Source organism: Trematomus bernacchii, unplaced genomic scaffold (genome assembly GCF_902827165.1).
Source record: "Trematomus bernacchii unplaced genomic scaffold, fTreBer1.1, whole genome shotgun sequence".
Classification (NCBI taxonomy): domain Eukaryota; kingdom Metazoa; phylum Chordata; class Actinopteri; order Perciformes; family Nototheniidae; genus Trematomus; species Trematomus bernacchii.
This window is the reverse complement of record NW_022987828.1, coordinates 14155335-14178457: the sequence shown is the minus strand read 5'-3', so window position 1 is coordinate 14178457 and position 23123 is coordinate 14155335. Positions and strand designations below refer to the sequence as shown.

Below are 23123 nucleotides of genomic sequence, written 5' to 3'. Positions count from 1 at the left end.
TCATTAAGAGCTACTTCCAAGACTTTGGGCACAAGCACGTAAAAGCTAAAGTGGCTTGTTTACTTGTCGGATATGTACAGCCTGTTTTGTGTTGTCGTGCTTTTGTTTATTTTTTCTTGACAGCAAAGATAGATTATCGGAGTAAATACACACAGAGAAAGATATTGTTCGTTGTTGGATTTTAGCCAAAGAGTTTTTCTCTTGTGCGTGTGGTTTGAGCTAAATACTGGGTGATATTATGAAGTTCCTGGGGGTCAGAGGTCATTGCATTCCTCAGTGTGAGTGTCGGTCAGTGGATCCGGGTTAAGCTTGAACCCAGCCATGTCTCGAATGTGATGTGTGTTAATAAGTACTTAACAGGCAAGGGTACCATCATGAGGCGATCACATGAGGCCAACAGAGTGAAAAAGTATTTCCTCCCCATAATTACAGCTTATTCTGACTATATGGTTTTGTAAAAATGATCTTGTAAAACATGTGACACTGTGACTTCGTTCCATCATTTTCTATTTACTCTGCAAATGGAAAGCTTGAGTCGACAGCCTTTTTTTATGAGTTTGCGCAGTGGTAAAGTACACACATTCACACCCCTGCCGAAACACACACCCCAATGAATCCGATGAGAATGATTTCATAATCCGTCGCAATAATAAACTTCTTTGAACAGTTTAATTGGCTCTTCCTGGAACGGCACGGCTTCGCTTCATTTGATCTGATGAAAGAGTAATGTTGCTTCTCCCCAGGGGGAGCATGCACAACGGCGCACAAATAATGAATTAAGAACACAACCCTTTTTTTCCTCCAAATGACTGCCATAATAAAGCAGCAAAATTCATACAGCACTTACACCATTTCCCCTCTAAATTGCTTTCATGTTTACTTGCTTATGTATTTAATTTCCAGAGCGCGTTTTAAGTGAAAATAATCCTGATTCCTGGAAGGGAAATGGATTGAGGTCACATGGAAATTGATTGTCATCTGAAAGCAACATTGTCGTTAGAAACATTTGGAAACGTTCCAGATACATTCCTCATGTGTGAATCTGTAAAGAGTCACACTTAATGCGCACTGTTCTCAAAATAGTATCACTCCTTTGAATAACAAGGAGTGAAATTTGATTTGAAAGCATCTGGCGTATGTAAAAGTAGTTCATGCAAAAGAGGAATATGTAAAATTAAAACTGACAAAGCCTCTGTAGTTTGGGAGTATGTCCTCTTTCCTCGGCGGAGGTATGTGAACAGGGACAGTCTAAATGGAGAGTCTGTGTACGACAGCAACAGTATGCTCGCAGAAATGCCAAATACATAATGTATGTACACAAACACACGTTTATCGTTTATGAGAATATTCCATTTACATACCCATCTGCTAATTGTAACCCCTAACATGCCTGATCCAGAAGGCAAGGCAATGGGTGTAAAACCAAAAACCATAAACCACAACCAAAATGATTCTCAACTTTACCCCTGAAAAATCTCTCCCTAGTTTGGCTTGGCAGTAAATCCTTAAAGTACACAAACGTACACACACATGTACAGTACACACTGCACTTGCAAACACACATATTCAATTGAACTGTGCTCTAAGTTGAAGCAACTTAAAGAAACCATTTACACGATATAATAAATGGGTGATTAAAATATGGGAGAGTATTTTTAATTTCCTGGTAAACACACACTTGCTGAGATGTGGGCTTGTCTCCATGGCAACGCTAGTCAGAGCGTGCCCATCCTATCGGTTTGACAGGTTCTCCTGATGATGATTGATAATTACTACCTGACTTGTTGTCCCCGTCTCAACAAACATATGGCGGGAGCTGCCCTCCGCCATATATCTGCCAAAACCTTCCCTTTTCTGATAATAGCTTTTTAATGTTTAACGTTTTGTTGTGCATGCATAGCAATCACCCCCCCCCCCCCATACACACACTTTCCCCTCAACCCCACCCTTTTGTAATTACATTTACTGCCGCTCACATAGTTGTTAGAGAAAAGGAACGAGAAATAGATAGCAGGAGAGTGGGAGAAATAAAGAAAATAAGAAAGAGGCGGAGGAAGGAGGGGAATAGAATTGATTTCACTTTGAATTGATGTGTCTCTCCCAGTGCCGCTGGATTTATAGTTGACAAATTGTCAGGATTAACACAAAGAAGCAGCGTTCTTTTTTTTTTACAGTATTGTCACATATTATAATAAATACCAGCAGATAATAGCGGCTGTAGTTTAAAACGCCAAGCGAGACTCTTTATTCCATTTCCATGCACGCAGTATTTTATTATGCAGCGTGTTTGCATGCATAAAGCTCATATTTAGATGCAATTGGAAGCAATCTTGCTATTTTCACAGAGGCCATAGAGGAGGACATCAATCTATAAACATGATTTATCTACTGCGCACTATCTACCCAGGCATTAGCATAGACGCTGTATTGTGGATCTTATTAGCAGACTGAAACCTCAGACTTAAACTTAAGACATGACTGGCATTTTAATCCTCAAGCAAACTCAAATGAAAGATGGAAGTGAATTAGTATTCCTCCTAACGTTTGACTGCGCCTGTGTATAAGTACAGTACAATAAAGCATAATATAAGGAGTTAATAGGACAAAGAAAAGATAGTGTCTGGTGTTTTTATGTTTGTGCTTCCAGTCCTCTATAATGATGCATTTTACATTCATTTTATTTATATTCATTTTCCCCCCATACGGTTTATTGGCCGCAATGACCCCTGTTTCCAGGAACAGGAACACAGCGCTGTCTTTCATTATGCCTCGTCTTCCGCCAGCTGAATCTAATGAACTTATTAGTACCTGATTTTACATGCATGTAGTTCCAGACGCGCGGGACAAACAGCTTACCTACATCCCATTGGCTCATTTAATGTGTGGCGCACCTGCAGATGCAAAAAGCGCGGCGCATCGTGGAAAGCGAAGTCATTTCTTATACTGCGAGACTGAGGTCTGCCACAGGCTACACTACAGACAGGCTCTGTGAAGGAGATAATGATGCACGCTCACACACAGCTGTCAGTCACACGGCTAAAGGGAATGGGCTTTGTGGAAAATGAAAACAGACTATAGCTGATATAATGCACTGTTTGTATAGGTAATGATGGGTCTGGGAAACAGAGTGGAAGAGGATGTCAGAGGAGAGGAGATCTGGGGGAAATCTCCTCGAGCCAGAAGATCTAACATGTCTTTAAGAGCCGATACAATTACATCCATTCATACCGAACACATTTGTTTTTATTAGACCGTTTGATCTAATCTAAGGATCGTATTTGCTTACTAGTGGTTTCTAAGCATGGGGATAGTGTGTGTTTCATTTGTTTAAAGGTATCTGTTTCCATCCCAAGACAATAGAGGTCTATGATATTGTGTGTACTCTGAATAATCCACAGGTAATCAATGATATTTGTTCAACTGTGCTCGTTGTTTTCATATTAACAATATATCAGAAGACTATGTCAAATGGAAAAGGGATCGTTAGTAGTGACACATTCACAGAGATTATTATTAGTACCCAGCAAAGCTCCTGTGGCATTTTACCGTCATTCAACGTGTTTTACTACACACAGCTTTACTGTTTTCTTTTACTCTAACCATTGTTATTAACCTAGTTTCAAGAAGCAGCTGTTTTCCTCTTCCTGTTCACCTGCTCAGCGGCAAACAGCTGACACACTTTGTAGCAGGAAGAAGGCTAACGTGTTGTAGTATTTAGCAACTTCAGAGACAGATATTTCCCTGAGCATTTGATGGAGATGTCGCTCCGTATCTGCTGTATATGCAAAAACATATTATACTATATTTTAAGCTTATTTCTCTTTCAAAAAAATACTGCTGTTTTTAAATGTAATTTTACAACGTGAGGCATCAAGAATTTCTAACAAAGCACTTATATACTAATAATGGACTGGCTTATCTAAAGCTAGTTGAGTAGCACTTGAAATGTTTTGGCTCTATGAAACCTGATGTACTTATGATGATTCTGTTTTCTTCAAGTTTGTATCTTGTTGGTCGAATGCACTTATTGTAAGTCGCTTTGGATAAAAGCGTCAGCTAAATGCAATGTAATGTAATCTAATGTAATGTAATGTAATGTAATGTAATGTAATCACTACGCAAGGCAAGTTTATCGATATAGCACATTTCAACACAAGGCAATTCAAAAATGACATTTAAAACAGACACTAAACCCAAGAGAATACAAATAAAACAAGCTTAAAAAGAATAATACAAAATACAATACAGTGCATAAGTGACAAAAGAATCTATTGAGGTAGAAAAATATCAGATATTTCACAATCTGAGCAAATTAAGTCGACGAGATATGTAAAGCGAACAAATATCATTATAATATGTGCTAAGTGGATGATGCTATGCGGATGAGCTGCACCTCGGGGGGGCAGTTCTTAGAGCTCTTTAGAAACAAGCCGGACTAATCCTTTCCCTGCACTCAGGCGCATAGCCTTGTTTACAGTGTTTTTATGTGTTAGTAGTTGGGAAAATACTTCCTTACACAGGTGTTCTCTCCAAAAATACACTGACTCTGAAAACCGGTGAAATATTTAAATTGTCGCTCTCAGTGCTCGGTGGTGTTTACCGCTTTTCCCCTCATTTGTCTGTCTCTGTGATTCTGTTACTGCTCTCTTCCCTCGCTCGTCTCTCCCTGTGTTATACTGCAAGGTGAGGCTGTGTTTGTGTAATAACAGTAACCAGTATCTATTGTCATGCCTAAGAACCAGCCAAATGCATTCCTCATTAAATTCAGAATAGCTCTCAGCCACAGCACTGCACAAATATCTTCTTGTGTTGCCTTCACGGGCGGAAAAACAGAAAATAACACATATATTTCAGTGTTATTGAGTTTAAACCCCCTGAGGTTGACCTAATATGTAACACTGTACTCGTCTGTGAAATGTTATGCAGTTTATTAATGATGATCTGCCTCTGTATAATCATGAGGAATTAATTAACACTTCATCTATCAACCTACGGAGGTTTTGATGATTAATAAAAAACAGTGTACTCTGTCCACCCACACGCTCTGTTTCACTGTGGGAGCATTGTGTAATTTCTGATGATTGCAGTGATAGAGATACTTGAAGTATTACCGTTCATTTGATTTCTTTTGTGTGCTGTCAGTGTGTCTCAGATGACTGTGCTCGGAAACGTGCCTCGAGCACAGGAACAGAGGAATAACTGTCAGATGTGACAAAGTGAGAATTATGAGCCCGTCAGAAATGTTTGATATTAGTGCATTCAAAATGAAGGTGGACACAGTCAGCACTAACATGATAGAGAAGAGGAAGTGCTTAATGCTCTCTGCTAGTCTCTGGTTGTTTCTTTTCAGATACATCAAATCCCTGCCTTTGTTTACATCCATGTTGACTAGCTTCTAGTCTTCTTCTTCCTTGCCTTTGTTGAGACATTGATCCATTTCCTGGCACATTACTGCCATCTGTAGTCCCCTGTGTGCATCCTCGTGTTTATGCATGATACAACAAAATGAGGAAAGACTCGTGAAATTACAGCTCAACAGCACTGATAGAGGTCAACGTCTCCCCTGGGAGCTATTTACCTGGAGAATAGAAAATAACAATAATGGTGTGTCCTGGCGTCTTCCTTAAATCTAACAAAAATGATTATAATTGTGAGATACATTTGTGATATTAATATGGAAAAACCTGAACATCTCTTTGGAGTTGCAGAGTTGTCAATTGGAGAGATTTAGGAAATAGGGAAAGCTTTCTGAGTTTGAACTAAAGTAGGTGTTTTTGCTTATAAAAATATCGTATTAATGTAAAATCTAAGGTTATTTTTAAAAGGTTTGATGCTTGACCCATTTCAAAATGTTTTACCAGATTCCTGTTTCCTGAATCTCTGGAAATAAGGCAACGAGTGCAATGCTGTTATTGTCAGAAGTATTGAGAAAATAATAAAAATGTCCCTTAAATATTTGGATTTCATCATTAAATACAACATAGATGATTGAACTCTGTTCTCTAACCTACTATTCATATTATGGCAATTCAATTCTAGTAACTCAAATACATTTAGTTGGTAGGATATGTACTGTGTTCAGGTGATACATATTCCACTTCGCATCTTGTTTTCTTGATATTTTGCGCAAGAAAACCTTGCTCAATAAACCTAGAAAACACCAGACACAATATTTACTCAGAAAGGAGCGTGAGAGACACAGAAACTTGAGTTCCAGTTGTCTCCCCAAAGCTGTGGTCAGAAAACAGAAACAAGGCGTCCTTGATCAGAAACTCTTGAAATCTCTCCAGCCTCTGAGCTCTTTGATGTATCGCGAAGACGCGCCGTCGCCTGTCACTGCCGGCGGAGGAATCAGTCATCACTTCCCTTTTTCATATTCTCTCTGGTACTGCTGCCTTGCTGCTTTGGAGCTCCCTTGTCACATCACGGTGCCTCCAGTGGAGTTAAAATGTTCCACCAAAGTGTAATATCACTCCACTGATCGCACGTTTAAAGCTCTGCTGCTCTATAGATTCAAGTCTGTATGTTGAGAGCTGTTTTGTATCCTGGTTTTCCTTCTTTATTTGTTAGATTGTATTTCTTCTTTTTGTATTCTAGCAGGAGCTGTTATTGTTCCTTATGAATCATATGTAGCATCTCGTGAATCATAGTCTATCAGTGCTTTTTTTTTTCCGGTTTCAATCTAATTTGAAACTCTGCTTCTGTTTTCCATCTCCAATGTTCCCTTTTTTTAAACCGCGGTAATGTTTCATTACCAGAACCTTTTTTTTTTCCATACATGAAAATGCATCTGCTCGGAGAGTTTAAAAAACCGTCCGTCACGGTGCCTAATGTTTTATGACTGGCTGTACATTTCCACCACTGTAACCCTGTATGCTAGAACTGAGTGACCTTTTTTTTTTTGTGTCTGTGCGTGGGCGTATTCCCAGGTAGAGTTTCATTTAAACAACCGTCCCAGGGGAGGGTTCACCTCACCTGCGTGGAAACTTGTCCGTGCTGCAGCTTTGGTCACGTGGTCTGACTCGTATTGTGTTTTACAGAAGATTTTACACTGTGTTTGATTAAAAAATCATTTAAGTAATCTGCCCTTTTACCATGTAACTCATTACGGACAGCTTTTAAATTGACTGTCTCTTGGAGAGTTCATATTGATTAAGACAGTGTGGATTGTAAATCTACTTGTCAATATCTATGTGCTGCTTAAAGGTTATTAACACTTACTTTATTTGCTCTAAATAAATGGTATGTGTTTCAACATTTATTCACAGAATTATTTTATTCCCCTGCCCTTTTGGCCTCCTCCCTCTTTCATTTGTATCCTCGGTGAGACACCACTTGTTGACATAAAAAACATATTTACTGTATTGTTTTGGATTCTTTTATGTCCTCAGGGTCATACTGTACAGACAAGGCCATGTATTGCAACATGAATGTTACCTTTGGCAGCGAGTTTAGCTGATAATTGCCCAGGGGGTGTCAGGCCTTCAGTGAATTTGCAACCAAGTGAGACGACAAAGTATGTCAAAACATGTTTTTCACCTTCCACTTGTTCTAGTCATACTCACTCACCCTCCTCCTCCTCCTCCCTCACTTCTCAGCCTGAACTTGGACCTCATTATAGAGAGAGGAAGTTGAAGTTCAACTGCTGAATTAAGACTTCGAGTGGGGGTTTCATCTGAAGAAAGGGCAGATAGATAGATCAGTCAGAGTTCATCTGAAAAGAGGAGAACAACTCTTAGATGATCCTATTTTAAATACTCCTGATTGAATAAATGGGTTTTTTTAATAGCTCAGCAGGTTTTATAATATGATGTTTTCTGTCATTAGTAACTTTTACACTCAACTTTATAAGCGATTTATTTCAGCCTGACCTTTATGAATTCCCATTAAACGATTAACAGACTAATTTACATAATTTGATTACTGAGACGATGCTAAATATCAGTCCCTGCTGTCCTTCATTTTTTTACAATTTAACAAGAATATGAGTCATGCTAGCCGTTCTGCGGGGCTGCACCGGTTGAGTTTTTGACATAAATGCTAACATGTTATATCTTAGATTAGCATATTAGCCTGATATGAGTTCCTGATAGCACTAGACAAAAATGACAGGAAATGTACCTGGAAAACCTTTTTGTTTATTATTTATACGTAAATAAAGACCTTATACTGAGTTGTCAGAGTATATCCAGATAACTGTTTATATCTAAAGAAACATGAATATCTGAACCAAACTCTCTCGCACTACCTCATGTTGTTACTTAAGCAAAAGTCAGGGAATCAACAAACATGTTCTGAGGAAACATGAATATTTTTACAAAACGTTGCAGCAGCCTGATATTTCAGTTTGGCCAAAGTGGTGGAGCGACCAAACAACCAAAATTACCGTCTCTTAACCCAAACCGCTAGCGTGGCTAAAAATAAGAAACCACTGCACACCATCTGTAGTTGCGACAGATTATTTCAGTCATTTTCCAAACTTCCAAATGAAAGGATGAGATGACTGCTAAACTTATTAAATACAAGTACTTATTTAATTTCCATTTGCCAATTAAATACGAAAACTATGCGCACCATTAGAGCAATAATCAGTCCATCTGATTCAAAGAGGATTTGTGCAACCGCCCCACTTTCAAAGAGACAATCGTTTAATGAACACATGTAAATATTGAGCTTTTTTTTCTCAGTCAATTTTGAGAGAGCGTTATCAACCGAGGCATCCATCAGTTAAATTCTCCAGCCGGCTTGACATGTCTCTCGGTTCCCAGCAGCCTCTCAATCAATCAGGCCATTTTGTTGTGTTTCCCTGTGGCTCCTCGCTGTTGATGCATAGAAGCGTCAGAACCCTTCCTGAGCTGCCTCTAATGAGTTTTTCATTATCATTGACATCAAGTGAATGGCAGTGAAACAGAGGTATTAGGGCTGTATTTAATTGAATCTGAGGAGGGGGGAATTATGAGACAAAGTCGGGTTGTAAAGCTGTTGACGCCTGCGAGCGTTCAGGGATCAAATAGTCGGGCTGTGCATCTTGCTGCTGACGTCGCTGTGACTTTCGTGACTCGGGGGTTTGTGCTCTGTGACAAGACGTGATGGATTCACACCCCTGGGAACACTCCTTACCTGTGTGTGTGTGTGTGTGTGTGTGTGTGTGTGTGTGTGTGTGTGTGTGTGTGTGTGTGTGCGTGTGCGTGTGCGTGTGCGTGTGCGTGTGCGTGTGCGTGTGCGTGTGCGTGTGCGTGCGTGCGTGCGTGCGTGCGTGCGTGCGTGCGTGCGTGTGGAAAGAGTCTTCCTGTCACTTCACGGCTCATCTCCAAGACATGTCAACGACAGACTAAGAAATAAGTAACTCAGTGAGAAGCTAAACTATTTGGCAGCTTGGTCAGAACTCAATTTTGGTGCATGACTATTGTGCCCATTTTTGGATTATAGAGGGAAGTATCTTGTATACTTAAATTGTCTCTTCTTTTGTACATTGACAAAAACACTCAATGCCCACAGAGTGGTAAAAATACCACATCTCCCTGGGTGCTGTAAAATCATTACCTTGTGATGTTGGCTTTGTTTTTTTGTTGCAGACTATAAAACACTGTGTTTCCATTCTAGAAAAAATCAATCTGCAGAGAGTTGGTCCGTGTTTGATTTTCTTGGTGTTATTCTAAAGCTGATGACTCCTCCCTTATGCAACTGTGCATCGAGGAGAGCAGATCAGCACTTCTGCTCAACTTCTGCAGCCTGGAAAGCTCGCCTGACCTTAGGCGCTTTCACACTGCAGTACTTTTCCCACAAAGGTTCATCAGAATTCTTTAGTTCTCATGAACTAAGTACAGATCGCGTTCACACCGGAATAAGTTCCTGAGGGAGGATTATGCAAATGAAGCCGCTGACGTCACTTCTTCTTCTTCTGCTTTGGGTTTACTGGCAGGCCGCAGACAACTTCACGGCGTATACTGCCACCCGGAGTCCCCGGCCGGAAGTCCCCGGAGTTGGGGACTGGCTTCAGTAGAAGCTGCTGGGACTCCCAGCAGCTTCTACTGAAGCCTTCCGAGTAAATCGCCAGAACGCCGACACCTCCTCATCTCCACCACTCCCATGTTTTCTTTTGTGTTGCCATAAGTTAGTCTCTCTGCATTTCTGCGCTGGGCTAATGCTAATAATGCTAATGCGAGGATAATAAAATGGCGGCTTCACAAAACTTTTTGGGAGTTTTACGGGGCGTGGTTTGCAATCCGCCCAGCCAATCAGACATAGGAACCTTTTTCTCCCACGAAAGTACCTGCTCTCTAGCAGGGACGGAAAAGGGGGTAAAAAGGTTCTCATGAACTCATTTGAGTTCCGGCTCTTTTTGGTGTGAACGCGACATTTCAGAACTATATCGGAACTAAAGTGGGAAAAGTACTGCGGTGTGAACGCGCCCCTTTGTGTGCCTTTTTCTGTTAACAAAAGTACATGAATGCACCATTTCACCTCAGTTTACAGTAATATTCCGCTTATGTTGTTTAAGTTTGTCCTTTATCAATAAGTGGATGCATTTTAACCTGCTCGCTGTCGTGTCACCATGTTTTATGCAGCAGTGTTTTTGCTGTAATTGCAGCATTTTCTTACGCAGCAGTATTTCACCTGATGAAATATGTACACAGACAGGCAGGCTATGTAACTCGGTGTAGGGTGTCAGGGGGGGTTAGTGATTGGACTAAAAACAGAACCGCACTGAGAGTGTGACCTCACTCAGACCTTTGCGTCGTTTGTTTAAACTGATGTCACATGTTGAAGAATAAATATCCATCGAGTCAAACCTCCCAAATGTCACATAATGTTTGAGTTTTGTGTGATTGCATGTGTTCTTTTATATGCAGTGTACATGTCTGGCATGTTGTCATCACTTACTTTTCTGCAGACTTTAGTTGAAAAGCACATTTATTGTAATGTGGCATCTATTTCTGGTTTGTGTTTAAATACAGATGGGTTTCTCTACAGACGCTGTAACATTGCCAGGCTGTATATGCTATGATATGTGGCATTAGTCTTTCCAGTGAATATTATGTGCTTGTGTTTCTCTCTCTTCAGAAATAAACTCGAGTATATAAATAAATAATAGGGTTTATGTAATTTCTCAGCATTAATGAGTAATTGGCAGAATCAAAGAGGCAGAGCGAGCAGCAGAGAGAGAAAAACATTGACGGAAGAAAACACACCCAGTGCTTTCTCAGTAAAGATTACTGTGTTGAAAACTTGTTTTTTTAGTGCCAGAGGGATGACAAATGCACAACAAATGTCCTTGGAATTTTCCCTGCACTGTTTCCCCACAGCATCGCGGTTGTGAAAATAACAACATGAAGTGATAGGTTGCTGAGTTATGATCATTTTACCCTTTTTAATGACTGCCTCTTAGTTTTATTCAGCTCCAGTGTTATTGTAAAATTTTCCTGATGGGAATTTGATCCGACAAAAATAATCACAGAGTGCTTTTGGCACAGAACAACCTTGGATGTGATTTAATTGTCATTGCAGATGGAAAGAAAGAATGTTGACGCTGTGAAATACGTGACTGAACTTGGATTATTTGAAGTTATTTTTTTTTCTCTTTCTCTCTCTCCTTTGAGCTTATCTCTGTTTGTGTTGCTGCGTGGATGCAAGGCACTCTGCCAAGAAGTTACATTACAGTCGCGGGTTGACATAAACGTGGGTGTACAAAGGACTTGGAGGTCTTAAATACTTTATTGTGTGTGTAATGTGAACTGAGCAATTATATCTGCCAGCCTTTCAAACAAAGAACTCCTATAAGGCAGGTTCATGTGTTTTTAATTAACAGCGTTCAGCTTTAAGACATGAGCTAACCAGAGAAATAAAGCCATGATTATCTGTACATCTGAGTTGCTTTAGTATTAAATAACTCTTCATTATAGCGATGATGAGATGACAGTTGTGACAGTCCTGCTGTAAAAAAACAAGACAATATATATGTTGTTGTGGTCAGTTTTTGTGGCATATGTAACAAATATTCTCACAGCAAAAACGTGTTTTTCCTTTCTGTGGTTTTGTGGGTTAAACAGCATCTGTCATTTACTGTATTTTACTAATTACTTGACGTAACGACGCCCTTATCTCAAATCTTGACAATACATCTGTCTGAATTTAAATGTAGCTTCTCTTTTAGCCTGAGAGGGAACTTGAGGATTGTGTTTGCTAACACATTGGAGCAATTTGGCAGCCTGCTACCCCATTCAGCACAATGTTGCACTAATCCAGTTTAAAAATAATTAGCTACAGGCTAGCGGGCCTGTGAAATTCCTTTCCCTGATTGTTAATGTTCGTGTCATAGCCCCCGTCCTTCTCAGCTAACAGAACATTTTCCCAGGCATTTTTGGCTATAAACCTTTTTATTTTTCCTGTTAATACTATTTCAAAAGATAAAAACATCAAATTGAACCAAATGTTGGCAACAAAGAGGTGAAAACACGTCATGATTTAATCACATAGCTGGATCATCGCACATGTTTCCACCCACATTGTTATCCTCATTGTCACCGTTTCCTCTCCCTCAGCGCCTAACCTGAAGGGGCGACCTCGGAAGAAGAAGCTGTCCATCTCTCAGAGGAGGGACTCCCAGGGCCCGGCTCAGGGTCAGGGGTCGTCAGGGTCGTCAGGGTCCACCCCGGGGTCGGCAGCCGTGGCAGCGCTGGAGCTCTGCAGTCCGGAAAGCAAAGTTACTACCAAGGTAAGAGAGGACAACATTAAAATATTAAATGATATTCATCCCTGAGAGGAAATGCACATCCCACTGCCCAACAGAGGTTTGACAAGAGATAAAAAAAACTATTGTTATTCAATAAAAACAATAACATTTTAGTTAAATAAAAGATTAAAGGGGCCCCATTATGCTTTTGGGGGGTTTTCCCGTGTGGTAAATAGGTGTTTGTGCATGTAAATGGTCTGCAAAGGCCGCAATCCCAAAGTTTGTTTACTCCCACAACATAGTGATATCACAATGTAACACCCTCGCTTCTATTGGCTAGCGCTCCAACAGAACGTACATCACAGGTTAAGGGGCGGGACATCTCTAAGCGGATATCAAATCACAACAGAGCCAGCCAGCTAGCCAATCAGAGTAGACTGGGCTCTGGTTTCAGACAGAGGGTGATAAGAGGTGCTAAACAACATTAATTTAACAAGAGTTTTAGACAGTAAACAGTAACAGTCCTCTTTTGTGCACTAGCTCTGCAGTTATTACATATCATACCTTACCTTGTGTTTTGCCAGCTGGTTGCTTTCCATATTATATTTGTAGTACATCTGTATTTTAATTCCACAACTATTTCACTTTGAGAGACACAGCAGGATTGCAATGTTACAGCACATACAGTACATGTAGTAAAATATACAGTAATGTGTCTGTGACAACCATACCCTTATTGTAACTGAATATGACACAGTTGTACTTGTCTAGTGTAACAACATGAAACAATTTGTATATGGGATTGTTTTATTGTATTAGATCCCTTAAAGGTCTTCTTATAAATGTCCGACATATGGTGATATAGGGCTACAAATAACAATTATTCTTATTATTGTATAATCTGTGTATTATATTCTCCATGATTATTAATACAAGAATACAGTGTTAAATGTTCCATTAAGTCCAAGACGACGTCATACCTTATTTAATCCAACATTGGTTATAATATTAAAAGTGAAGGAAATATCCATCACTGCTGTTATTCCTGTGACCTTGGACAGATAAAACAATATTAGCATTTCTCTCTCGAAGCTAGAATCAAACTAATCTGTGATGACAAGAAGAGCGGCTGCATTGATAATCAATGACAGACTGCCTCTGTGGACATGAAGTATCTTTTTATTTTCTTTAACACAGACACATCTCATCCACAGTGTCTGACATCATTTGAATAGCACTCTGTAAAAGGTTATCATTTTCATCTGATTTCCCGCTCTCTCTCTCTCTCTCTCTCTCTCTCTCTCTCTTTCTCTCTCTCTCTCTCTCTCTCTCTCTCTCTCTCTCTCTCTCAGGTCAAACCCAGCTGTAAAACGGTACCCAACGGAAAGATTTCAGCCAGACACAAGGCCAACAGCCTCAGCAGGAAATACTCAGCTGAAGAGAAGGAAAGAGGGAAGGATAGGGAAAGGGAAAAGGAGGAGAGGGACGAGACAGATGATAATGACGAGGAGGAAACATCGGAGGAGAGCCGAGCGGAGGAACAAGCGTTCTTAGTCGAGCTCTACAAGTACATGAAAGAAAGAGACACGCCCATAGAGAGGATCCCCTTCCTCGGCTTCAAACAGAGTGAGTAGGACGACTCATTCCCTCACTGGCAATGTTTAAACAGTGGAGTGCTATAGTTTGGACTCCATAGACTAATAGCTAAGTTTGTGAGGATACGGGTATTTTGGATATTTAGGTCATAAACATCACCAGTGGGGGAAGTTTAGCAAGCTGCTTGAAGTATTACAGTAAAACATACCTGTAGGAATTGGTGTAAAAAGTACCAACACATTCAAAATGCAAAGAGTCCCAACCGCACATTATTTGACTTTAAAATGTCTTGTGCCTTTGAGAAAAGAAAGTATTTGTTAGTTTAGATATCAGAGTGAAACTGCGCTCTGTAAAAGTCAAACACGATAGTAAGATAAGCGCGGAAAACCCCAGTGTGGATTTAAATCAACATCTCTGTGCACGTTATCTATAGTTCCCCCATGTTGTGATCAACCAAGTACTGCTTTGCATTCAAGTCAAGGGCAGACTGTGTCCTAACTAGAATTACTAGAGAAGAGAAAATGGCTGCCAACTACTGCAGGCTCCATGCCCAAAATCCCTAAATTACACTGCTGTTAAACTCTAAAACACACATTCAATCTGCAGTGATAATAAACCAGAGGAATAATTGTCCTTGATGAGAAAAATCACAGTTTGTGGTTGGTAAAAGACGTTTGAAGCTTCCTGTCAGAGCCTATTTTGGCTTGCTTTTATATCAGAGGAGAATATCTTCTCACAGTTGTCAAAGGGGTTTCCTGTGAAGGCCAAGAACGTCCTCTAACAATGTTCAAGAACATCACATGCATGCAAAACACGTCTGCCCGAGATGAAAGATTTTTCAACATAGGTTGGATGCTTAGCTTGCACCCGGTGTGCACGGGACAGAGAGGAGAAGCGTGCACGTAAACATCTTAAACTGGATGAGCTTTTTTCTCTTGAAACTGTGCTCGTGAATTTGTTTTATGTGTTTCATCTCTGTGCAAGACACATGGGAACGTGGGCTCTCACCTCAAACTGTGGGTTTTTAAAATGTACTTTTTCAGTTGAAGGAAGGATTCACATTTGTGTTCATGTCAAATGAGCCAAGAAAGATGTAGCCACTCACATCAGATTGTAGCGAGACAACACAGGCAAATTAACGAGAGGCAGGGGAGGGAGAGCGGTGTCGGCTGAATTTAACAGTGACAGTTAGCAGCACAGTAAAAACTCATTACTCTAAACTATTACATGAAGGTAAGCTGTGGTCGCCTCGACTCTGCTAACCTCACCGCGGTATTTTGACAATCCTGTCATCTTAACTGCAGACATGTTGTTGCTTAAATAGGTCATTGTGGTGGAGGGAGATAGAGGCAGGGAGGGAGGTAGACTGTTAGACAGACGGAGGGAGAATTAAATACCCAATATGTTTTACTTTTAGTTGGCATTTCTCGGTTTGAGATCAGAATAAAGTCGAGGTGCACGCGCCAACTGTTTTACATACAGTACATGCTTTGCATCTCAAAACCAGACACATCATAAGCAAGGGCGCTCATTAAATGGTGAAATCATGCTGTTTAAACTTCGTCCTTGGCAGCGAGCACACATCAGCACTTGTAAAGACGAGCGGGAAAAAAAGGAAAAACACATCATAATTAATACAACAAACCCTTAGATGTAATCAGGCGCTGTTTTCATATTCTTCCCTTTTAACTCGCTACAAATGCTTTAAAAGATCAAAGGCCTCGCTTTCCTGTAATGGAAATTGAAATTGTGTTATTTTAGTTGCGTTTGAGTAACAATCGTTTTATGAAGTTCTCCAGAGTTTAACAAAGCAACAACAGATGGTTGTGCGATTTAGCGAAACTACCCCATGCTTTGTTGGCTGCACCGCTTAAATATCCATTTGATTCACCTCCAAAAAAATCTGAATTTCAACATGGACTATTTATGTATATTACTCTTCACCTAATAGCTGCTTTTTTTTTAAAGACTGCCATTGTGAATCTTTACAGCCCAGCAGAGAGAAATAAACCCCTTCAAAATCAGTCAATCAGCGTCTACCCTCGAATGCCTCATAACATATTTTAAACCCAGAAATATTAATGCTGCTTTATCACGGTTCCTCTTGTTGGCCTCATGCTGCATTTATATTTCACTCCAGGGTTTTTATTAATAAAACATCTTACAGCAAAGGTGCTGATCTGAAACTAAACACCCAGAATAATCACTAGATATTCACTTTAGGATAATAAAAAAGAAAGAATATGTAATCCTTGTATTTGAGAGGCTGGAACCAGACTCAGTTTGTGATTTTGCTTTAAACTTACATAAATTATTACGCTTTTTTTTTAACATTTAGGGCAGCAAATGAACAATTATTGTCTTTAGGGATTTATCTGTTGTTGTTTTATTTCAATGTATCAGTTTTTTATTCAGTTGTAATGTCAAAAACAGTTAATAAAATCCAATCAAAGCTTCATTTAATTTAGATATTTCTCAATATTCCAGCTTTAAAGTAATTACTGATAGTTTATTGATACTAAAAATGGTCGCAGACTATCAATTTATCTACTAATCGTCTCAGCTGTAACACATTTAACAATACATCTACTGTATGAAAGATTGCTCCATTCAAGAGACATTTTTCAAAAAGGAAAAAGGAGATGTGGCTCTGAGTGACTGCAGTTAACCTGAGGCTAAATTCACACCAGCACCTGTATCACAGGAACTGACTGAAAATAGTTGGCTGTCACATTTGAGCAGCAGTACAGTTGGAGAGGAAATAGTTTTGTGCCTTATTCACGCGAGCTGCTGTCCTTCTATATTTTATCACTTGGCTAATATTGACTTTGCTCTACAGCTGCCGCTATTCAAGTTGTACTGTATGGGTGCCGAAGAGGCGTTGAAAGCAATGAGGGATAGCGTGGATTGAGGAAGAATTAAACGGGTAGTTGTGGTTACATTGTGTATTCTGAATGCCCTTGATCTGCAAGATTAACGGCTAACTGTGGATATGTGTGTGTGTGTGTGTGTGTGTGTGTGTGTGTGTGTGTGTGTGTGTGTGTGTGTGTGTGTGTGTGTGTGTGTGTGTGTGTGTGTGTGTGTGTGTGTGTGTGTGTGTGTGTGTGTGTGTGTGTGTGTGTGTGTGTGTGTGTGTGTGTGTGTGTGTGTGTGTGTGTGTGTGTGTGCGCTTCAGTGCTCGGTCATCAGCATGTTATTGTGAACATCAGTTCCAATTTGTCTCCCGCTTTCAGCCTTGTTGTCTAATTGCCATGCCATCGGTGTGTCATTGAGGCTGCATTGTGTTCCTGTTTTGTCATCCTTATCTCAGTGATAATTGTCCCTGCCAAATAGAGGGGAATTAAGAAAATACATTGCTAATGACAAGACATCTAAGAAAACGCATGTTCTCTCATTTCCTTTATCTGTTCTGTTCCCTCCCAGTCCCGTGTGCTATTGTGGTAATTACAGTCGATGCATAACAAGCAAGTTAAATAGACCATCTTTCTGTTTCTACAGTCAGATGCACAATACGCCGGAGTGCTCAGTTCAAACAGAAAACCTACCCAGCTCCCTTTGTTATTCCACCCGAGCATTGACAACGGTAGCTGAGAGGAGGGAAGGAAAAAATCAATGCTGTCAAATGCGGAGATAGGAAAATGTCATTTTGACAAATGCAAGGCTTTGTGTACGTACAGATTGAATTTTGATGGATTTCTCCCAAGGCGAGGCCTCCTTTTCTTATTTATAGGCCTTCATATTAAAATGTTAAACAATGATGTTACAGAAAGCAAATACAAATGTCATTGGCACAAAAAGTCCCTCAATGAACTCGGGTTTCTTTGTTTGTGGGAATCATTTTTCTTTCAAAGCTAGACAGCCATTTGAAGCCTTTCTGAAAGCTCACATGGCTATTTTTAGGAAAATGTTACACAAGACTTGTATTTTGATATGGCCTGTCATGGAGTATTTGCATGGTAAAATCAATGCAAATGAATTTGCATTAGTTCAAACTGAAGTTTGAGCATACTGCCAAGCGTTTGATGCTCGTAATGGTTTTCATTCATACCTGCAGGCTGCAGCTGAGTGTTAACACATCTCTTTGTCAGGATGAAGCATATGCTGTATTTTATCACATAGCTGCGACAGAACAAGTACTCGATATTCATTTGCATCCTTTCAGCTGAAGTGAAGCGTTGCCTTGTATGGAAATGATAAAAAGCTGTTTTCATTTAGTCAGTCGTGGAATCTGTAATTACTTTATTCCTGTGAGATGCATTGTTCGTGTGAGAATGAATACCACTGTGTTTCTATCTATCTATCTGTCTTTCTCTCTATCTATCTCTCTATCCATCTATCTCTCTATCCATCTATCTATCTATCTCTCTCTCTCTCTATCTATCTATCTATCTATCTATCTGTCTCTCTCTCTATCTCTCTATCTATCTATCTATCTATCCATCCATCCATCTATCTATCTATCTATCTCTCTATCTATCTATCTATCTGTCTCTCTCTCTATCTATCTATCTATCTATCTATCTGTCTCTCTCTCTATCTATCTATCTATCTATCTATCTATCTGTCTATCTATCTATCTATCTATCTATCTATCTATCTATCTATCTATCTATCTATCTATCTATCTGTCTCTCTCTCTATCTATCTATCTATCTATCTATCTATCTATCTATCTATCTATCTATCTATCTGTCTCTCTCTCTCTCTCTATCTCTCTATCTATCTATCTATCTATCCATCCATCTATCCATCTATCTATCTATCTATCTATCAAAAATATTGTACATACAAGGTTAGTATATGTACTTCTCTGTAAATATCATATTTGCATATATTTAGTTCTATATATGTTCTGTTTTATTGTTTAATTTCATTGATACGTATCCCAGTCACTTCCCCATATGTTTATCATTCATCCTCGGAAAGAGCCATTCACAATTAGACCACTTTAGTACATTTTAAAGGAAGCTTTACTTGCAATGAAGTATTTTAACATGTAGCTCTTGCTGCTTTCATTTAACTAAAGGATGTAAATACTTCCTCCAGCACTGTGTTTATCTCCCTCTCTGGTGTAATGGCTTTGTGTGACGTCATGCCTTTCAGCTCAGTTCCTGACTGCCTTGTTTGTCTTCTGTCTCCCACAGTCAACCTTTGGACTATGTATCAAGCTGCTCAGAAACTAGGAGGATATGAGTTGGTAAGTATTCACATATGTGCCGATATATTTCTTCTCTTTCGTCAGCGTCCCTCCCTTCTTTCCTCTATCTCTCTTGTTTTCTCTACTACCTCCCCTTATCTCTTCCGAACAACCTCCCTTCTTTCTTCTGTGTATTTTCTTCCTCTGCCCTCCTTTTGCCCCTTGAGGTCAGTCACTATTTTCCCAAGAAGAAAGTCTTGCTCAGAACCACATTTAGCAAAAAATGATGCCGTTGTTTCGAAATCCCCTCGGAGTGGAAAACACATGTTCTTCAGCTCTGCACTGGTCAAAAGGAAATTGGTCAAATCGCTCATATTTTCCCATGTTGGAGACGGAGTGAAATGCACATATAAGTCCACATATACTTCATGCACACACACACACGCACGCACACACACACACACACACACATACAACCAGAGTGAGTCAGACATGAGTATGTATTAGACAGAGGCATTTCACTTGGCAACCACCTGCCGTTTATTCATTCACTATTCATGTGCGACACGTTTCCAAAGTGAAGTCAATGTTTGATGTTAAGTCGTCAAGTGTACGGCTCATGCCTGTTTCTTCATTAACTCGCTGGTTTAATGTCATCCAAACAGACAGCCAGACCATACACACAGGATACAGCTCATATAATTGGGGTTCATATCCTTTTTAAAACGCTCATATCTGCAGCTGATTATCTCACGTTTCATGTCCAGGCTTTGTAAGCTCGGGGGCAGCCTGGAGTTTTGCGCTGTAGCCCGTCATCTGTTATGGGATAAGGGGTTATAGCAGGAACAACTGACTGCATGATGTTAACAGAGCTTATTATGTTAGAGAATTGAGTGTTGAGGATTCAATAACTGGAACATCATGACTCAGTAACTCCCCAAGACCTCAAAATGATCTCAACCACTTGTGTTTTTCTCTTTTGTTTTTCTTTCCCCTCTCATATTTTTTCAATTTTCCTCACTCTCCATTCACCTCATTGCTTTTCTTTGTCTTATCACTCTGTCTTCTGATTCGTCCCTCCAGATCACAGTCCGCAGACAGTGGAAGCATGTATATGATGAATTGGGCGGGAACCCGAGCAGCACCAGCGCCGCCACGTGTACGCGGAGACACTACGAGAGGTGAGCAATCATGTTATATATGAAACATTATGCATGCACACAGGGAACAGCTTGCATCGCCTGACGTGAGTAAACTCCCTCACAGCTGCATCAAACATGGTTTCACAATGCTTTATTCATAACATCGGGACAGTAAAAGACAATAAATGAGCTGTTTCAATGAGATCTCACTGTAAGGACATGCGGTTCCAATAGGATTAATAAATGATTTCCTTATGGGCCTAAATCAATTCATGATGAGATGAGACTCGGTTATTTTCTTTGGATTCATTGATTAGTTGTGTGGCACTGTGGAACCAATTACGCAGTGAACTCCACCCATGCTGCACTACAAGCAGGCTAAAGAGGATTTAAAAGCCTCAAATTTAATGCAAGCTTTGAATTATTAAGTGACCTACATGGATGCACACATACAGTATATACACTAACTACTCTTTCCACCATATATTTTCACTGAGCTGCGAGATGAAACACAACTTTAATGTATTCATCTAATCATTCAGTCAGATACTGCAGCATCCTGAACCTCCACATGATAATCACTCAGATGGTATTACCAAAGCAAAGCAAGCATATGAATATGATCCTGAGGGAGCTGCGAGGGTATTATGCAGGGCTGCTTGCACACACACACACACACACACACACACAGACCCACACACACACACTTTCCCAAGGTTAAACAAATGCCAAATACGATCTTCCCAACAAGAGATAACCAGTCGCTCATGAGGCAGGTCACTCCTGAGGGCCGGGGACCCTCACGCATCAGCACAGCGCAGGCACACACACACACACACACACACACACACACACACACACACACACACACACACACACACACACACACACACACACACACACACACACACACACACACACACACACACACACACACACACACACACACACACACACACACACACACACACACACACACACACACACACACACACACACGCACACACACACACACACACACACCTGTCTGTCTAACACATCAATATGCCAGCAGTACCATATGAGAGAGCCGGGCAGTTACATATTGTGTCAAGATTGCATGCTGTAAGCGAATTTCCAAGTACAGGCAGTGGAAGCTTTTCCAGGAAGTTTGTGAAACCAAAGATGTGAGAGTGTATTGTTCAGAGTGTTGTATTTGTACACAAATGTGCCTCTAAATGTTTTTCTGAGGGTGTTTTTCTCGCCTCAAACAGTGATATGATTTAAAAGAAGGAGTTCCTTATTTACACTCATAATTGATTTGACTTCAAACACCTCCTGTCGCAGATGATGCCGGCCAAATATAATTTATGCATTCATGTCTTTGATCCTTGTTTGGTGAAATCAGTCTGATGTGACTCTGCCAAGAAGTGTCTTTGAAGCCAGATGTGAAAAGCTTGTTGTTCATCAGTTTAGGTGTAAATAGGGTCGCAGGCAGACAGGCGGGGGGAAGCGCGGGAAGCACTGAGGTGTGACTGCTGCTGCTGCTGCGCTGGCCTTTCCTTCTCCAGCCAGCCAGAAGCAGCTGGGAGAAAATAATGCTGAATCAATACAAAGCAATAATATCCACACACTGCAGTGGGTATCGGGCAGAGGAAGAAGGTGTAAGAGGAAAGGGGGGGTGGAGATGATGTGTGGGAGAAAGAGGGAGAGAGATCAACTGAAGCTGAGCAAGTTTCCATTCAGGGGAATCATTTTAGCTGAGCCTCGGTGTTTGGGCTGCTTGGAGGGCAATTAGCTTCATTGTATTAACTCAGCAAACACGGCCATTCTCTCCGCATGATGAATGAGGCTGTTTGTGGGCTCGCTGAAGTGTATGTTTGTTCCCCAGAGGAGTCTTTGTTTCCACCTTTAATCATTAGTCAACGTGCTACAGAAATATAATTCACAGGGAAGATTGTACAGTGTACAAACTGGAACAACACTTTTCCTCTTCTCTCACAAGGATCACGTTGTCTCAGCGGGCCAAAGTACAGTCGAGCAGGAAATATAAAGTGTGAACCTAGAAGAAAGAAAGGAAAAACTGTTGCCGCACATAATAACTTTAGATGAAGTGGATTTGTCTTTGTGTTATTTGGGTTAGAGACTGTGAATATCCACAAACATTCAGCTCTCATTTTAAATTACACACATTATCCCTTTACAGCCGTAATGGTAAAATCATATGAAATGGTTTCCTAGGAGATGTTATTGTGAAAGATGGAGCCGGGGGAATAATAACTATATTTATGCTGTCCAGGAGCAGGTGGTAATCACTGGTAGTAATGGAGTTACATGGCTTGAATTGAACAGGAGATAACCTCAGCTAATTGTAATTTTCAAAGTTACTGTTTTTTTTAGACGCCGAGCGCCGTTCATTAGTGCGCCGTGGAAAAATCAATGCAGAAATGTCCAAGCCAAGGTCTACCGCTGCAGCTACAGGAGAGCTTTAATGATATTTATTTAAACCGTTTCCCGAGATTAGCTGTCAGGGCCCGGCGCTCTGAATTAAAAATGAGGTCATGAAAAAGATGGCATCAATAACCTTGAAATAGAC

The 23123-nt window shown here is 40.3% G+C and overlaps 1 protein-coding gene across 1 annotated transcript in view; it reads left to right on the top strand.

Annotated features, from left to right (window-relative positions):
- Positions 1-23123, top strand: part of arid5b (AT-rich interaction domain 5B) — a 77194-nt gene that overhangs the window by 43653 nt on the left and 10418 nt on the right. Inside the window, exons 5-8 of the mRNA XM_034152222.1 lie at positions 12543-12715; positions 14026-14299; positions 19414-19466; positions 20490-20587. Of these exons, the coding sequence (XP_034008113.1) occupies positions 12543-12715; positions 14026-14299; positions 19414-19466; positions 20490-20587 (598 nt within the window). The remainder of the gene's footprint in view (positions 1-12542; positions 12716-14025; positions 14300-19413; positions 19467-20489; positions 20588-23123) is intronic.